Source organism: Sturnira hondurensis, unplaced genomic scaffold (assembly GCF_014824575.4).
Source record: "Sturnira hondurensis isolate 20B ecotype Veracruz unplaced genomic scaffold, ASM1482457v3 Scaffold0007208, whole genome shotgun sequence".
NCBI lineage: Eukaryota > Metazoa > Chordata > Mammalia > Chiroptera > Phyllostomidae > Sturnira > Sturnira hondurensis.
Genome location: NW_028079839.1, coordinates 1113030 through 1132133, shown reverse-complemented (window position 1 = coordinate 1132133; position 19104 = coordinate 1113030). Strand labels below are relative to the sequence as shown.

General features: G+C 50.5%; 1 protein-coding gene across 1 annotated transcript; it reads left to right on the top strand.

Annotated features, from left to right (window-relative positions):
* The first annotated feature begins 336 nt into the window (after positions 1–336).
* On the top strand, positions 337–2882 carry NKX1-2 (NK1 homeobox 2). The gene is made up of 2 exons (XM_037051297.1): positions 337–550; positions 2158–2882. The coding sequence occupies exons 1-2, from the start codon at positions 337–339 to the stop codon at positions 2880–2882; spliced, it is 939 nt and encodes a 312-aa protein (XP_036907192.1).
* Positions 2883–19104: the final 16222 nt, after the last annotated feature.

Here is a 19104-nt window from a genome sequence, read left to right as displayed (position 1 = left end):
GCGGAGCCGGCGGCGCTGTCCGAGCGGGCGCGCGCACCGAGAGCACCGAGGCTCCCCTTGCCGAGGCTGGCCGCCGGGTGCCGCGCGGGGCAGTCTAGGGGCTGCTGCGAGCGCGCCCTGCACCTGGCAGGGGCCCGGGCCGCACGAGTGCCAATCCGCGCGCAGCCCCCCGCTGCTCTCTCCCCGCTCCGCCTTCCCGCCCCCCGCCCAGCTTCACTTGGCCGCCCCGACTCTCCTATTGACTGGAGAGCCACGGCCGAGCCGCAGACGAGGGCAAGCCTGAGCGCGGCCATCCCGGACCCCGCGCCGCTGGCCTCCGGCCTGCGGGCGGCGGGCATGCTGGCATGGCAGGACGGCGGGGCCAAGGCGGCTCCCTCCCACCACAGGATCTCCTTCTCCGTCCTGGACATCCTGGACCCCCAGAAATTCACCCGCGGGGCGCTCCCGGCCCTGCGCCCTGCGCCTCGGGAAGCCAAGAAAAGTTTGGCAGAGGCCGAAGCGGGGAAGGACGCCAACTCGGGGGACCAGGCCCGCCAACCGGAGACCCCTGGTAAGGATTCGAGCAGCCCGGGGCCCCGGGAAGTCCCGACTCAGATGGTGCCACGGAGAGGTGTCTGTGCGTGGGGTAGGGAGTTGGGAGGGGGTGAGGGGGCAGCCTGGGACGGGGAGTGGCATATAGCGGAGTCTTCTCCAAAGGGAGAAGGCCCACAGGACAAGGTGTAGCCCCTGTCTTGGAGCTGGATCAAGGCAGAAAAGAGGCCTCCAGGATCCCAGGTGTGGGATTTGCCACCAAAGCTCCATCCCTGCGCACCTGCGAAGCTAGTAAGCATCCCAGCTCCGGTTCAGGGACAGTGGAAACTGATGTCCAGCGCCCACCTTCCCCAGGCTCGCTCATGTATCAGGCATTTACTGCTTCCGCCATGTGCCAGGACCTGGGCTAGAGATTGGGAGAAAAGGCAGAAAAACTTCAGGACTTGCCAGGGTGTGTCATTAACATCGCCCCCGTTTTATGGATGGGAGTGCTGAGGCCTAAGCAGGTGTGGAGGTCTTAGTGAGCATCCAGGTCAGGTCTACCACCGAGTGCTCGCTCCCTGCTGTACCCGGAGACACCTGCAGGGGCCCCGCCGCCCCACACGCTCACCGGGGGTGGGGAACTGTGATGGGAGGCTTTTGGTTCTTTCTCCTTGAAACCCTTTTGACTCACGCCTAACTCTGGTGGACACCTAATGAGGGGTCCGGGCAAGTTGGTGTCTAGGAAGAAAGGCCAAAGGCACCAAGGCTGCGCTGGGTGGGGAGTGGGCACGAGGCTCCCTGGAGGGGCGCCAAGGGTCAGGGAAGCTGGTTCGAGAGGGGCGGGATGCCCAGTGTCCTCCCGCTTCCCCTCCCCGAGTTTGGCGGTGATTGTCTGGGGCTCCGGGCGCCTCTGGCGGCTGCGCTGGAGCCCGGGCGGTCAGCCTGGTAATTGTTAGGATCGCCTCTCCGAGGGGCCGCGCTCCCCTCTCCCCATCCCATGATCGATATTCTATTACTGGCGCCTGCATATCTCCTGCCCGCAGCTTGCAGGTACCGACTTCAAACCCCCTTTCCCTGTCTGATCCTAATATTGTTCGATTAAAACTTACCTTTAATAGATGACATCTATCGATCCAGTCCCGCACAAATCTGAAACTCTATTAACACAGCAGGAGAGAGAAGATGGGAAAGGGGGATCTCACTTTAAAGGGGGAGGGGGCTTAATAACTTCTTTTTTAATTGTTAGGAGTCCCAAACCAAAACGGGCTCTGGCGACCGGGGAGACACAGCCCTAAACGCACCTGACGTCTTGATGTCTTAATGCACACTGATGCTGCTCCCCGCTAAGGCTGTCCAATAAGGTCACTGTTTTTTCTTAATGCAGAGTGTCACTCATTCAAAATACACGTCTCGGACGCTTACTGGGTGACAGATGAGTAAAAGGCAAGGGGGCATTGCACCCCTAAACCCTGACTCCGGGAAGGGCGTGCGGAGATGTATGGTCGCGAGTCGGGTTTGCTAAGATGCGCTGGGGGCTGGATTGGGAGGAGAGCGGTGTGTTCTGGGGAGGACTTGACGAAGGCCTGGGGACCCGGACAGGCCGGGTGGTTCCGGGCTTCTGATCACTGGCCCCTTCTCCCCTAGATGCTGCGGGCCTAGGCGCGGGAGCAGCGTCCCCTCTCGAGGGCTCCGAGGCAGAGGAGGCGGAGGAGGAGGAGGACACGGAGCACGCGGGAAGGCGTCTGCGGCCGGAGCGGGCTGCGCGCCTGCAGGCGGGCCCGCCGCTCTCCCCTGAGACACCGGCGGCGGCCTTGGCGGCGGGGGAGCGCGGCGCGGGCGGCCTGGCGGGCTCCCCGGGCTCGCCGGGCTCCCCGCGGCCCCGGCGCCGACGCGCAGAGCCCAGCTGCGCCAAGCCGAGACGCGCGCGCACCGCTTTCACCTACGAGCAGCTGGTGGCCTTGGAGAACAAGTTCCGGACCACGCGCTACCTGTCTGTGTGCGAGCGCCTGAACCTCGCGCTGTCGCTCAGCCTCACTGAAACGCAGGTGAAAATTTGGTTCCAGAACCGCAGGACCAAGTGGAAGAAGCAGAACCCGGGCGCAGACGGCACCGCGCAGGCGGCGGGCAGCGCGCCCCAGCCCAGGGCTCCCGGGGTGGCAGCGTCGAGCGGTAGCGGCGGCACCGGGGGCAGCCCGGGGCCCCCAGGCCCCAGCACACTGGCCTTCCAGACTTTTCCCTCCTACTCCGCGGCCAACGTCCTCTTCCCGGCCGCCTCCTTCCCGCTGACAGCCGTCGCAGCAGCCGGGGGCTCCTTCGCGCCCTTCCTTGGTCCCTCCTACCTGACCCCTTTCTACGCCCCTCATCTATGAAGCCGAGTGAATGGCGTCGTCATGAGGTTCCCCACTCCACGGAGGGGCGCCGAGGCTCGGGGACTGACCCCTCCTGATGCGCCCCTTCTAGCCAGCCGCCGGAGGCGCTGCCAGAGGGCCGGGAGAAGCCCCCAGCAGCGCGCCTGCCTGCGGCGTCGATCCCCTGATTCCACGCAGTCCACATCTTTTAAAATGTCCTCAGATCTTCTCGCTTGACCTGGATTTTCACTCTCGGTCAGGCTTAATTCGGCTCCAGGGCTCCTTTTGTGGTTCTGGGTGTTGGGCGCCGGGCTCACATCCCGCGGGCATGCGGAGGCCAGGGAGCCGAGACCTCCAGCCCGCCAGCTCCTCGCACCTGGGACGGAATCCTCCCAAGGTTTTAGTCCACTCAGAGGGTAAAGAGCTTTCTTTCCTTCTTCGTAGCCGAGTGTTCCCCTTTTCGTACCTACAATTGGCCCAAACCCAGCGATCCCGCCCAACTGAACAGAGCCCGCAGAGCTGGGTCCGGGAGAACGCTCTGCCGCTGTGAAATAAATGGGCAGTTTTTTTCTAAACGCCTAAAACTCGGCGTCTTTGGACCTTCCTTTACGACTTGGACTTGAGCACAATTCCTGTGCCAAACGGACTCCCTACAGGCTGTTCCCGAGCCCATGGGGACTTTCTGTCTCTCGAAGACCAGAAGTTCGTGCCAGAAGATCTGCGTTGTCTGCGTCGTCGTACCTGGGCTCACCTGCCCAGGTGGATGCCGTCGGCGCGGCTCGGCCAAGTTCTCCGAGCAGCTTTGACTCGGCGCAGCCACGGCCCCACGCACAGAAACACGGCAATGCAGGGACCAACGGCTCAGCGGAAGTCTCGAGGTCCGCCCCTGAGACTGCCCATCTCCCCCCGCGGTCTTCTTGGGAGGAGGCGGACCACACGGCCTATTTTGATGGGCAGGACTTGACGCTCTGAAAACGTCAGTCCTGGCTCATGCATCCGCCCCAGCGTTTCCTAGCCTTCCGATGGCGAACAGCTCTGGGGAGGGGCTGGCTCCTCAAGCACATACACGATTTGGACTACGTTTTAAAAGCACAAATTCAACACCTTCCAAGCTTCGTCTAAGATTCTGACGTGAAAGCAATTCTTGTTTCAAAGAGACTCTCCTTGATGACCTGGTGAATGGGCAACAGGGGGTAAGGGGCCGTGAAACAAATGCTTCTTGGGTGCTAAAGAACGACTGTGGAATCAAAAACATATTCATGATGGATTCGACGTGCATTCTCACTACTGCTCTAATTATCTCCCCTAGAAGTCGTTTCTTCTGTAAAATTCTCTTGCCAGTTTTGTTGGGAATGCCTTTCCTCCAGTTTTCTGGGGGATGTGGTTTGCAGCCGGTCTCTCCGAAACCCAGACCAGGTCACGGATGTGTCATTCTCACCTTCGTTTGACTGAGGCCCACTGACACCCGCCTGGGTAGCATATTCCTTACTACTTCTTGGTAGCCTACACTGGTAATAATTAAATGTAATGAACAATGACTTCTTACAAAGTAAAAGTGCACTGTTTGGTACTATGAACACGGGATACTGTTGTCATCTTGAAATAGCAACTTCTACGTTGATCCAGAATGATAGAAAATACCCCCCTTCTCTTACATTCAATGAAGACTTCATTTATGGGACTCACAAGATTTGAAAATACGTATTATTTATTTACATATTATTTACTAATGAGACTCTTCTTCTTCTGTTCTGAAGAAGAAAAGGGTTCCCAAACATCGTACTTCCTAAAACACAGTCGATGGGAGATGGGTTTACAAATGCAGTTACTCTAGTAGAGGCTATTATTTTTATTCCCTTTGTGTGTTGATAAATATTCCCTCATTGACTATTCACTGGTTTCTCAAAAGCAACATTCCATGGCAGTTCACGTGTCCACAGACACGATCTGTAATGAAGGAGCTGAATTTCTGTAAGAAGTGGGAAACATTTCATTCTTCTCAGGTACCAGAATGACAGGCTCTGGTTAGAAAGGGGGGCTAGGGAGCGAGGGGGGCTCCCCTGCGTGTGGACCAGCTTGGGGCGCTATCCTTCCTGGCCTCTCCTGTTTCCACTGATTTGAATGCTTGAAATGAGTGACTTTTGGCTTCCGCTGCTTTAGAAGGCCCCGTGGCTTTCCAACCAAATCCTTAGACTCAATCTATGGATGTGTTTGCCCAATAAATTCTTTTGTAATGACTGCTCCTTCAATTATTTCTTGCTCTCTGTTAGAAAAGCTTTTACTGATTTCATTATCAGAGGTTGTATAGCTGTATCCCCTTTCCCCCACAAAGAGCATTCACAAAGAGAGGGTGTTTCTACCCCAACATTGCTTCCTTACACCAGCCTTTTCATGGCTAGGCCATGGCTAGATGTACACATTGTAGCCACCCTTGCCCGCAGTATGTTACAAACACACCGTTAGGGCCACTTCACTGCAAAAGCGAAGCATATTTACAGGATTTTTATTAGTGGTTACAAATTAAATCTACAACTACCTACCAGATTTCTAAGGCTTTATTAACTCCTACACTTACTTTACAAGTTCTTAACAGCTCGTAAAGGGCTTGGTGGATAGTGTTTCAGACTTAGGCTGCCCGCTAGTCATAGGTTTCCAGTGTTAAAAACGACTATTGCATATTCCCACTTAAAACCATGCAGCCAAGGAGGGAGTAGAGGGTATTCCTGGTATTTAGCTGCCCCCTGTCCACTTTGTGGGCACAGATCAATTTAGTCTATTTGCCTTTTTAGAAATAACTTATAAGAACTGCCCTTGCTGGTGTGGCTCAGTGGCCTGTGAACCAAAGGGTCACTGGTTCCATTCCAAGTCAGGGCACATGCCTGGGTTTTGGGTCACCACTCACTGCAATCTCGGGCTAGTTCCCTAACTTTTCTGAGCCTCTCACAGGCACGCAGTGTGCCCTCTGTAGGTGTTACAGTTCTTCCTGCCAAATTATACATTGGCACATTTAGGTAACCATGGGGTTTGGAACTGGCCTCAAAGTGAGGACCACGCTTTAAATGCAGAGTCGTCCCAGGGAGCTGCCGGCCACCCAGTGGCCTCTGCAAGGTCCTCCCCGGTGGGGATCGCTGGGGACGGGAGATGACAGTCCACATGACAGAGCCGAGTAGGCAATCTTGTAAAGCTATTATTTAAAAACTTCGATTCCCTCTTGATGATTCATTTTTGTTTGTGTGCTGTTAATACATTTATAAACGGGGCAGGGTCCTCTTCGCTTCTGTATAACTTGCATGTCCTGGGGCAGAGCGGCTGGGTCTGGGGGAAACTCAGCACGGTCCGGAGTCCATACTCCTGAGGCCTAAAGCGACCACCAATGTGCAGGAAGTTTCTAAAATAACCGCTAAAGGATAGTTTATTCTTTTTCAAAAATTCCATTCTTCCAGCCCCGGCCGGGTATCTCGGTTGGTGGGAGTGTCGTCCCACCAATGTTGTGGGTTCCACCCCAGTCAGGGAACACACGAGAATCAACCAATGTGGGCATCAATAAGGGGAAGAACAGACTGATGCTCCCATCTCTCTCTCAATATATAAAAAAGTTTAAAAATTACATTATTCCACTAATACATTTTTCTAAGGGATACTAGTTTTACATACCTGGCTTTTCCTTTCTCTCTCTCTCTCTTTTTTTTTTTTTGATACATCATTATAGCTGACTAGATTACTCTAAGTCCCCAAGAATTCAGAATACTTAATTCTGATACATATCTACACAAGGAGAAGAAAAACTAACCAACTCTTCTTTGATCCAAACAAACAAACAAACAAACCCCACAACCAAACCCACATATCTCAAAGCAAGATTTTGATAAAATCCTTTTAAAGATGTCAACATTCAAGCAGCTCTCTAATTAGAAATTAGCTTGCTTCCCGAGAAGTCCACTCGGTGGTATTGCAGACGGGAGCTCTCCTGGAGACGCCGCAAGGACACCCTGTCCGTTGTGATGAATTCACAAGCTGACTTAATACAACACCCCTCATGGGAAGCACACTTCTATATCTTTCGAAATGCTGGGGTTTTTTGTAATTGTAGAAAAATATACATAACAGAAAATTGGCCATTTTACCCCTTGTAAGTGTTGGATTTAGTGGCATTGAAACAGCTAGAATAAAACGTTCTGAAAAATTGCCCCACCGAGTTGAGCCCTGCTCTAACCATGGCAGTGTCAATAGGCAGCTATAAAACAATGGTCCCGACACTACTCTGACTTCTTTTAAGTGTGTTTTTCAGACCTAAAGCCAAGCCACACAGACAAGCTCAGTACCTGGTTGGGAAAGTTTCTTCCTGTATCCCATAGTAAGTTCTGCCCAATCCCAGAATGCTTTGCTTCACTGACATATACTCCAACATTAGTCTTCCAAAATAGGAAAAAGCCTGTTAACCTACACCCTGATTGGTTAACCCCAGCAACTTCTGTGTTCCCAAGCAATATATGCTCCCCTCCCCACCAGCCCCACATTTAGGGCACAGAACCTGAGGCCCTACTCAGCGCTCTCACCCTCTGCAGAGCCTCAATAAACCTGCCTTTGCTTTTATCAGTGTCCCTGGTCTAAATTCTTTTATATCAGGAGACAAGAACCCAAACTCGTTGGTGACAGCAGTTAAGCATGTTCACCATGTTGTGCAACCATCACCTCCATCTAGTTCCCGAACTTTTCATCACTTCAGACAGAAACCCTGGACCCACAACCTGGCTACGCCCCACGCTTCCCACGTGCTGATGAAGAACCGGCCCCTGTAATTTGGTCTGCCAGCTGATTTCCACTTTGTCTTTCGACTCTGAAAGGACAAAGCATTGCGTTTCAACAACAGCTTCATGGCAGGGGGTAAAATTGGTATTTTGTCCTTTCTCTCTTGGGAAGCTTAGTGCATAGCAACCACACCTGCAGAAAGAAGCAGCTGAGCCTTTGGTGGGTACTGATTTCCAAAGCTGTATCGGAGCCCACAGAACCCCTCTGGCTGGCTGTGTGTCAGGGTCGCACTGGGTCCCCGGGGCGCGACGGGGAGCAAGGCAGCCGCTCCCTGCCCTCCAGTCCTTCCTCACACCTAGTGCGTGGTCTTTCAACTCTTCCGATTTCGTACCTTTTAGAAAAGAAAATCAGTGCATCTGCACCCCCAATACATGTATTTGTTTAACCTGTATACCTAAAAGATCAATGAGTATTTACTTTGCAAAAAAATGTGTATTTCAAAGGATGCGATTATAAAATCTAAGTAGGACTTCTGACATTTCCTTCCCGCACATTCCTCTTTCATCTTACACCCTCTTCCCACTTTTGGGCAGACAGGATCATTCTCGAGACATTGCCTTTCTGCCTGGGAGGCCAGGCCCTTCTGCAGGGAAGGTCTCCCCACCACTGTCCCACCGCTGTGCCCCACGTAGCACCTGCTGTTGTGTTTTGTGGGTCTCACCGTCTGTCTGCTCGTCTGCTCGTTGATCCGGGACAGGCTCTCCTCTCTCCCCGTCCCTGTGATGCATCCACGTAGTTTGTGGGCCTTTGATCTCCCCCACTGGGATGTGTTCCTAGTCCACCCATTACTGGTACATGATTGAAATAGCTTTTTACTTCTTGGTTAATTTTGTTTTATTTTTTTTGGTGTTTAGGAATAGTCCTATTTTTCCAAAACTTTTTTTTAAAGCTTTAGATAACCAACGTTCCTGAATTTGAAATGATTTGAAAGGAAATCTTACATTTATACAAAAGTTGTTTAGAACTTTTGCATAGCTGTAGAAATGTGGATGCGAAGGGGCTGCGTACTAGCCCCCGACAAGCTCAGGGGAGGCCTGCATGCTGGCCTTACAAAAGTAAGAGACCTCAGGTAACTGCCTAGAAGGGTCGGTGACTCACACTTTTTAACTAAAAGTAGTTTCTGTAACGTAGTCATGTCCTAGGCTAGAATCTTCCCCGACAAAAGTCATTTTTGGCCTGAGCCGAACTTGTCTGTTGTCTTTCTGGATCTGTGATTACACGCCTTTGAAATGTCAGGTAACTTCACTTTTTCTGGGTGCTTCTGGGCACAGAAAGACACCAGAGCAGGGCCCGCTGATCCCCTCTTTGTTACTGCCGTCCTGTTAATTGTTGACAGGTACTGCCCACACCCCCCTGTGTGAAGAAGTACGAGCCTACCCTTTCACCTTTCATCCAATCCCAGAGCCGCCCCCACCCCTGCTCTGCTTCCTCCCGCCTCCCTAATCTGTCCCCAGTGGGTTCCACGCAACCCCCTTCTGCCCCCTCTTTGCATTGCATTGTGAGAAACTAGGTGCCCCGCTGCCGTCTTCCAGAGCATTTTCTCAACTTGCTGAGGTTTATTGCTTCCCAGCAACTGTCGTCGTGTGGGTTCAAATAAACTCATAAAAATTCTCCACAGGTTTGAGCGTTTCTCGCACGGACAGAAATAATTTTTTCTTTCCATTCAACACAGATGGAGAAAATCAATGAAAACCAACTACTTGGAGAAGTGACCATGCACTTGGACATCACCACAATGGCAGATTGCGCTCAGCTTTCTAACACCTCTTGGAGTCCTCACCGTCTCATCGCAGACTGGCCCAGGCCTGTGGACCACGTCAGGGTGGCTGGCGACACGGGCTGGGAAAGAGTTCACAATAAGAAGGACGTGGAGACGATGAAGTTTCTATTCACTCTGAGAAAGGAGAGGTGTGTGGTGTGGGGAGCTGTGCCAGCCTTGAGGGGTGGGGACTTGGAGATTTCATTGGATTGCAATCAGATTTAAAAAGGGTTGGGGGGGGTTGCTCTTGCGTGGCCCCTGGGCTGTTGGGGGCCTTGTAACCAAGGCTGCAGTTCGTTCCCAAGTTCTCTTCTGCCTGTGGCTGTAGGGAGAGGTGAGTTCTGTTCCTGCTTCCAGTGATTGCCAGTCCTGGGGGCGAGTTCAGAAGATTCAAATGGCAGCCGTATTTACCAAGGGCAGAGGCCTGTTCAGCAATGGTGCCCCGGCCATACCAAACGGCGCTGACTTTGTCCTTTGGGACCACACAGGGAGTAGCCTGCTTTCCTCTCCTGCAGCCTGGATGGAGATGTGCTGAAACTGAAAATGTAGACCTGTCTTTTGACCCAGCAACCCCACTCTGGGACTTTAACTTACAGACCTGCCTTCCTGAGATGTCAGAGATGAGGTTACCTGTTGCAATATGCAGAGCGAGAGACGCAAAGTAACCTGAGTGTCTGGCAATCCAGGGCTATTAACACAATGATAAACAGAAGGTGCGGGGTGATCTCTCCTACTGACTCTGGAACACAGGAAGCAGCCAGGTACAAAGAGTGCACACAATCTGCTGGCACCGGTGCTGTCAAGTGGGGGACAGTGACAGGTGTCTTTACTGGCACCGGACGGGGGCCTGGCCCCGAGGGGGTCTGCCTAGGGCCAGCCGGCATTGTGTGGGTTCTTGCCTTCATGTAGGAAAGATTTCGCAACACGAGTCCAGGTGGCTAGGGGGGCACATTTATTAAAGCTGGGGACAGTGACACAGGAAGGACCTAGCATTGAAGAGACAACAGGAGAGCCGAGGCAGGGCTGCCTTAGGCCCCTGGAAGGTGGAAGAAAAGGGGGCCTTGGGGACAGATTCAGGGGGTTAGCTGGGGACAAGCTGCTGCTGCCCATTGCTCCCCTGGTTGCAATCTCATGGGGATCCTTAGAGTCTAGGAGACAAGTGGCAGTGGAGGAATAAGTGGGGGCAGAAATAAGACAGGCTGCTGCCTGGAGGGAGGTGAGGACGGGAGAGCGGGGAGAGCGAGGCCTTTTGTCTTGAGTGTTTGCATTTCTCTCTTGCAGGCAGGAATCTCAGGGGAGGCCTCAGGGGAGGGTTTCAGCAGGATATTCATTCGTTCTCCAGGTGTGCTGTCTTAGAGTCTTGGTCTCTCCTGATTGGCCAGTGCTGGGCAGGGGTCATCCATCACTGCAGCTGGTCCTGGAATCGCCCACCTGGTTTTGCTGCTTCCCTGCACCTGGAGCCGAAGCACAACCGAGGCCGAGGTGCTACCTCCAGGGAGGTGGCTTCTGTGTCTGGCTGTAAACTGCTCGGCCTTTGTTCAGCTCTATCTCATTTGCCCTATTGCACTTGCCAAGGAATTTTCCTAGCTTCTCACTGTCCTGCCTCAGCACTTGCTTCTATGTCCACCAAAAATTAGTAGAAGGACACACAAGAAACTACGGGGCCGTCCGTGGTGGGGGGTATGGGCTGAATACAGTGGGCAGGGGGAAGTCTCCCAAGTATGTCCTTTCCAAGTTGCCTTGATTCGAAAATGAAACCAGTGCCTTAACTATTTAAAAACAAAAAGAAGTTGCTGGGGGCGGAAATATTAGCAGAGCAGAAAGTAGTTGGATAAGTTTCTAAAAAAAGAAGAAAAAAGAGCTAGATACTTTATGTAATTGGAGGGTGTTTAAAGTTCTTTCTAGTATCACTCTTTGCAAAGAAGGGAGGGAACTGAAACTGTCGTCAATGGCCCTGGGCTGTGCCCCTGCATTCATCTCGAGGTTCCTTCAGAAAATGAACACGCAAGTACAGCTCTGGCCAAAGCGTCTTTTTGACCAGAAGCAGGCCAGCTCCCGTGGAAGTCGGAACTTGTAACCCAGGTAGTGGAGCTACCTGGGCTCCGGCAGCAGCACGGAGAACTCTGGCCCGAGCAGGGAGTTTCTGAGCTGAGTGACGCTTCACTCCACAGGGAGAAGAAGTTGCCTTTTCTGAATAAAATATATTCCAGAAGATCAAAGTGATTACATTTGTTGCCTTCTTAGTTTACAGTTTTCTAGCTTTCTAAGTATATGTGATTTACTTGGATGTCGAAGGAAAAGCATCCAAACCTGTAAGAATTTTTATGAGTTTATTCGAGTCAAATGGACAACAATCGCTGTTGAACAAAACCTCAGTGGATTGAGAAAATGCTCTGGAAAGCGGCAGTGTTGCACCTAGTTTTATGCATTACAATCCAAAGAGGAAGCATGAGAGGGTTACAGGGAATCCGTTGGTGACAGATTAGGGAGGCGGGAGGAAGCCAAGGGGCTGGGGGCGGGGCGGGGTGGGGGTGGGGGAAAGGTACCTCTGGGATTGGGTAAAAAGTAAAATGATAGACATTCTTCCTTTTTTTAAAAAATATATTTTATTGATTATACCATTACAGTTGTTCTATTCCCCCCTTCATTCCCTTCCCCCCGCACACTCCCTCCCCCACCATTCTCCCCCCTTAGTTTATAACCACGTGTCTCAAGTTCTTTAGATTCTATATTTCCCCCACTATTCTTGCCCTCCCCCCTATCTATTTTCTACCTACTCTCTATGCTATTTTCTGTACCTTCTCCCCCCTTCTCCTCCTCCCACTCCCCTGTTGCTAACCCTCCATGTGTTCTTCATTTCTATGGTTCCACTCCTGATCTAGCTGTCCTCTTGGTTTGCTTTTGTTTTAGGTGTGGTTGGTAATAACTGTATGTTTGCTGTTCTTTCACTGTTCATATTTTTATCTTCTTTTTCTTAGATAAGTCCCTTTAGCATTTCATATAATAAGGGCTTGGTGATGATGAACTCCTTGAACTTGACCTTATCTGAGAAGCACTTTATCTGTCCTTCCATTCTAAATGAAAGCTTTGCTGGATAAAGCAATCTTGGCTGTAGGTCTTTGGATTTCATGACTTGGAATACTTCTTTCCAGCCCCTTCTTGCCTGGAAGGTCTCTTTTGAGAAATCTGCTGACAGTCTGATGGGTACTCCATTATAGGTGACTGTCCCCTTCTCTCTTGCTGCTTCTAGGATTCTCTCCTTCATTTTAGTCTTGGCTAATGTAATTATGATGTGCCTTGGTGTGTTCCTTCTTGGATCCAACTTCTTTGGCACTCTCTGAGCTTCCTGGATTTCCTGGAAGTCTATTTCCTTTGCCAGACTGGGGAAGTTCTCCTTTATTATTTGTTCCAATAAGTTTTCCACTCGTGGCTGTTTCTTTCCCCCTTCTGGTACCCCTATAATCCGGATGTTGGAATATTTAAAGATGTCTTGGAGGTTCCTAAGCCTCTCCTCATTTGTTTGAATTCTCATTTCTTCATTCCTTTCTGGTTGGATGTTTCGTTCTTCCTTCTGGTCCATTCCATTGATTTGAGTCCCAGTTCCCTTTCCATCGCTATTGGTTTCCTGGACATCTCCCTTCATTTCAATTAGTTTAGCCTTCATATGTTCCTCTAATTTGTGACTATGTTCCTCTAATTTGTGACTATAATCAACCAGTTCTGTGAGCATCCTGATAAATAGTGTCTTGAATTGTGCTTCTGAGAGGCTGGCAATTTCTCGGTCGCTTAGAGTTATGGGCTCTGGGACTTTGAGTTCTTCTTGCACCATCTTTTGGGCTGTTTGTGCCTGTTCCATAGCAGGATCGGAGCCCTAAGGTGTTCACTAGCGCAGGGCAACTAAGTCACTGGGTTGTGACGCCATATGTGGGGGCGGGGTCAAAGAGGAGCAATGGCATCCTGTCTGCCGTCTGCCGCCTGCCGCCGGGGCCCTCACCCGTGCCGCAGCTGCTGCCGTCACCGGGCCCACGTGTTTCGTCCCACTGCACGCGAGTGTGCCACCGCCGTCAGCCCTCGGCCCCTGGGGCCTGCGTGGTCTGTCTCACTGTGCGCGAATATGCGCCCGAGGTCTGCCCCGCACCCCAACTGGTTCCCGTCTGCCTGCGCGCCTGGGTCGGGGGCCGTGTCCTGCCCGACCCTGCTCGCTGCTGGCTCCGCCCCTCTTACCGTCCCCGTTGAATGGTTAGATGTAGTCGGACTTCCGTATAATTCAATTTTCTGTCCTTTGGTTGTGTCTTTGTTTCTCCAAACCTTTGTTGTATTCAAACTTGGTTGTGGGAGAAGGCACAGTGTTTCCACCTATGCCTCCATCTTGGCGGAAGTCCTAGGAATATCGACATTCTTCCTTTAGAGAGGAGGGTGAGGGCGTCTATACCACACTCAGCAACTGACAGGTAACTATAGCCACCAGGGGGTGTGTGGTCTCAGCTCTGGCGGCTGTGCCCCAGGGGGTTGGGAAAAGGGAAGTTACCTGAGATTCGAAAGGTGTGTTATCACAGATGCAAACAGACAACTGACAGGCTCCGCCCAGGTAAAGGGCGACTTTTGTCAGGGACGGTTCTAGCCTAGGACATGCCTACGTGAAAGAAACTGCTTTTGGTTAAGAGGTGTGAGTCGCAGACCCTCTTAGGTGGTTACTTTGGTCTCTGGGTTTGTAAGGCCAGCACGCAGGCCTCCCCTGAGCTTGTCAGGTTTGGGGCGCGGCCTCTTTCTGTCCACGCGGATTTCAATAGGAATCTGTAGAAGAGGGAAGACTCGAACCGGATATGATGGTGAGGACTTGCACGATACCCTCCTCTCACCGTTGTAAATGAAAATAATAAAGCCACTCATGATTTGAGACACTGGGGGACTTAGACGTGAGTGGGCGTTTCAGAGCGTCAGTGATCTGCCTGCTTCACAAGGTGGGCAAGTGCGCTGGGGGCGGGGGTGGGGGTGGGCAGGGGAGGGGGTAGGGTTAGGGGATCTCTCATTGCCCAGCTGAGGAGTGGTGGAGTCAGGACTGACTTCTGGATTTTTTGCTGCTGAAACTTTCATCTCAGCTTCTGTAGGTCTGGATGCCGGTGCTTTGGGGCATCTGTTCGTCAGAATCGCAGCTCCGCGGGCGGGAGCGGCAGTTTATTGCACCGTGGGCTCTCTCAGAGCTCCGCACGCTGCTTTGCGACCTCGGCGGCCCGGCTCACGTGGTTCCAGATAGACCTGGGAACGGGCAGACTAATGTCGTCGAGGTCTTTTGCTGCTTTAATCTGTATTGAAACGAATCCGGACATCAGAAAACAGAAGTAAATTAGTTGAATCAATTCAATAAATCAAACTTGAGATGGCAGGGAAGTATCATTTGTCAGCCCTAACTTAAAGATATAGTTCGTTTTAAAAAATATTTATTTATTTATTTTTAGAGAGAGAAGAAGGGGGGAAGAGAGGGGGAAAAGTATTGACTGGTTGCTTCTCCCACACCCCCAACCCCGGGGCCTGACCTGGCAACCCAGGCATGTGCCTTAGCCGAACGGGTGACTCTTCCATTCTCGGGCCGGTGCTCTCTCCACTGAGCCACACCAGCCAGGGTGATTTAGTTCATTTTTAATTAAAATCCTCCTGGGGGAGAATCTATGTCAAAAGAAAAGGGAAAGAACGTACACCTCTAACACGGAAGTGACAGCCACCAATGCGGGGCGCGCTGGTGACTCGAATACCAGGAGTGGCATTGTGTCTGTGACCGGGCTTTCCAAAACCGTGAGCCACTCATGGCAGAGTTCAGACCAAAATAAATGTGGTGTCTTCAACACAGGTGAAATAATTTATAATAACATGTTATATATGTTTAATAGCCTTTAACTTTGAAATTTAAAAAGATTTAAACCAATTTACTTACGATGGCAATTTTGCAAGAGCCCTGGCTGGTGTGGCTAGTGGATTGAGTGCTGGCCTGTGAACCAAGGGATCATTGGTTCGATTCCCGGTCAGGGCACATGCCTGGGTTGTGGTCCTGGGTCCCCAGGAGGGGACATGTGAGAGGCAACCACACATCGATGTTTCCCTCCCTCCCTCCCTCCCCTCCCCTCTCTCTAAAAACAAAATAATAAAATCTTAAAGAAAATTTTAGGAGAAGACTTTGAGTTATTTTTAATTAATTAATTTTATTGTTATTTTTACTATGGTTCAACAACAAAAAAAGAGTCAGAATTAAAGTTCTCTGAAGATAAGTAACAGAAGTTTTTTAACTTTTGGCACTCAGAGGTAGCCTTCATGCAATCAATAAAAAAATCATTGCAAAACACTCCGAGTCGATAAGACTGCAAATATTTAACTAGTACTTGAGGTTTCTCTTATTTTACTTTGATGTTAATGAACAGTGTAAATATTTTCCAAATAAATGCTGCTGTTGACTCACTACTTAACTTTCTGTCAAAAAGATCTTACTTTAACCTTTTTTGGTTCCTAGTTGAAATTTTTTTCTGCTGATCAAGTGTCTGGCGCACAGAATGTGATGGAGCAGAACACCTGGCTTCCTGGCCCTTATCACCGATTTTATCGGCCTGGCTGGGGCCCTTTACGGTGTAATCTTGCATTTCCCTATCTTTAAAAGAGCTAGATTAGGTCTTTAAAGCTCTTCAGCTTTAAAATTTATTATGCACATACATCTCTAGTTCGTATATTCAAAGTAACATATTTATGATGTTTCAGTATCAAGAATTAACTGACTTCTTGGCTCCCCGGGCCACGGCTCTTTTTGAACTTGTTCTGTTGAGTTGGTTTCAGCAGACCTCACCTCCAGCCGTGGGAGCTGGATAGGCCTGGATTGCTTCTGTCCTGCTTCTGGTATTTTCTGTTCTGTCTACACTCCACCTTCCAGGTACGGTGTCTTCCATCTGTAGTCATTGGCCCTCTCAGAGGCTCCCCACCTTGGACCCAGCTCTGTTCCAGATGTGCCCCTCGCTAAGAATTGGTCTGCCCCTTCTCTCCAGCATACAACTTTGTACACTCATCCTGCATGGGTGACATTCCTTTGGCACTTAGACAAGGAGCAAGGACAGCAATGATGCATCTTCCTTTCTTCAACCTGAGCTCCTAGGGCCTTCTAACTTGAATGTTACTATTACTATTACTGTTACTATTCTTTACTATTCTGGGAGTGGGGAGGGTACTGTTACTATTCTAGGAGTAGAGAGGTTTGGGAAACCCAGGATCATCCTCTCATACTGGGCCCCTCACTCTGCCCCTAATTCCTGCCCAGGGGAACAAAGATGAGTACTGACAAATGTGGAAGAATAATTCCCATTAAAAGCAACATATTGATGGGTTCTGGGAGGCCACAAAAGTCCTGCAAGAGAGGCTTGGCCTTCAAGGATTGAGAGCCTGGTTGGGAAGAATGAGATATAGATAGAGCTAGAGGTGACTGTGGGCAGTGCCATGACAAGTGGCCAGGTAGAGCTAAGTGGCCCAGGGCATTGGGGAGCATGTCACGTGGGGAAGGAAGGCCAGGAGCTACACCTTCTTAGGTTCAGCTCCCAGGAGAGAGAAGATAAATACTCCTGGCAGGCATATCCTCCTACCAGAACCAAAATTTGCCTGCGGCATTTCTGAATCTCTGCCTACGATCTCCCATCCACACTCAAGTTCAGAACTTAACTGCTATCCCTCTGCAATTCTCCTCACTCCTTTGCTTCACTTGCTCCTGCCAGCTCCCCGCCATTCTGGACTTAAGGAGGTCCACTCTCCTCCAGATATAAATGGCTGCCTGCCCCAGTGTGGCAGCAGCAGGAGGCAGGAGTCTGTAGGGTGCTGAATCTTTCGTTGGAAGACGTCTTTTTAGAGAGAATATAGCCTGGGGGGAAGTATTTTCTCTTGCTGGGTGAAAATCACCCAACACCAATTAGCTGAGTCTCATACCAGACTTCCTCCTTGGCTGTCAGCTTGGATCTTCCTTTAAGCGTATGCAGGCTATAATAATAACAAGTAGCAACACGTTGGACGATGGGGAAGAAATCAAAGCAAGAGGCCTGCATAATCCATAAGTCGTTTTTCTGGTCCTAGAATAACTGACAGTTGCCTGTATAAGAAAATCAAGAATTATTTACTTTTGAATATAGTGGCAGCTTTTTCAGACGGTCAAGGTTGCAAGATTTTGGTCCACATCTGTTGAAGGAGCTTTTCCTCAATGTCTCCCTCCTTACTAAAGAGTCCCACATGCTCGTACCTGGTGTGAAACCCTTTGCGGCATCAGGCACAGGCTCAAGGGGCATGTGTTGAATGAACTGATGAAATTAATTTAGGTGTTGACTATCTGCTATGGGATCAGTCTCTCTATCTCTCAGTTTTATGGTTCCTGCAGAGTTAATTACTGGAATCTATGAATAGCTTTAGAGGCTCAAAAATCTTGGTTATGTATGTTCTGTCTTTACATGTTTCCAGACTGTACACATAAAATTTATGCCAATGAAGCAGCTCTATTGGGTGGTTGAAAACAAGCTACTTTCTTGTCTACATCTCCAAGGTCACGTTAAGCTGAAAAAACAACTGCTAGTAGAGAAGCTATAAAATATTATCATGGTCTTTGTACCTATTGCATTTTTCTGATAAGGGAGAAGAGATAAAGCCCAGACATTCTCAGTACTTTCTTGCATGTGAAAGCAGTTTTGTGAAATAGTACCTTATCTGTAAGTCCCAAAGCACTCTTGTGTACTGTGCCACTCACATTGTGGGTGCCATGACACCTCTGTGAACTCAGAAGTACCCACGCCTACTTGTGAGGGCATAAGCTGGGATCGCTGTGCTTTGCGATCGTTCCAAGAGCTGGCTTGGCTTTACACACGTGCCCAGGTTTGTAGAGTAGGAACGTGGTGAAATGATTAGTCTGACCCTTTGGGCAGAACCAGCTAACTTCCAAGAAGTTAATCACACTGTGTGCAGGGTAGTGGACTGATAGAGAGAAAAAAAAAAAAAGAAAAGAAAGGCATAGGCCCACTCTCACTGAGCTCCTGAGGCTGCTGCCTGGCCGTAACTAGTGGAGTAATTGACCTTGGTCTAGGGCAGGTGGAGTCCAGGAGGCCTGAATCCCTTCTGAGGCTTGTTCTAGACATCTGCAGACCTGGGCTCTGCTGTTGATGGCTTTGCCTCTATGCCTAGGCCGTTTCCCAACCCTTACCGTATAGCTGTGTCCTTGCTTTCTGCTCATCTGGTTACATATGTCAAATGTCTTCCATTTGTCCCCCTACCCCATATGCTCTCCACCCTTCCCTACCCTGTCTGTGTCCCAGGAGGCTGACCTGCAGGCCTTAAAGGGCTGCCACCCTAGGTCTCTGGCTTCCTAGTGGGCTCAGCCCAAAGAGGTTGGAATCGTTGTCAGCCCAGCTCCATTCCTGAGGGGACACTATGACTGTGGCCCACATGGGTGTGGGTTTTGGAAACCTCTCCTTTTAGGTCTAGGGTTGACAATGGCCCCTGGTGTGCTGGCCCCAGGTTATGAACTTCTCCACCGCTGTGGTTTACCTGTCCATGCTTAAATGACTTCTTTAACAAGCAGACCCCGAATTTACATTTTTGGAGCGTTCCATCTGTTCTGGCTGGGACCCTGACTAATCACGTGGGTCTAAAGGAACATGGTACTGAGTTCAGTCC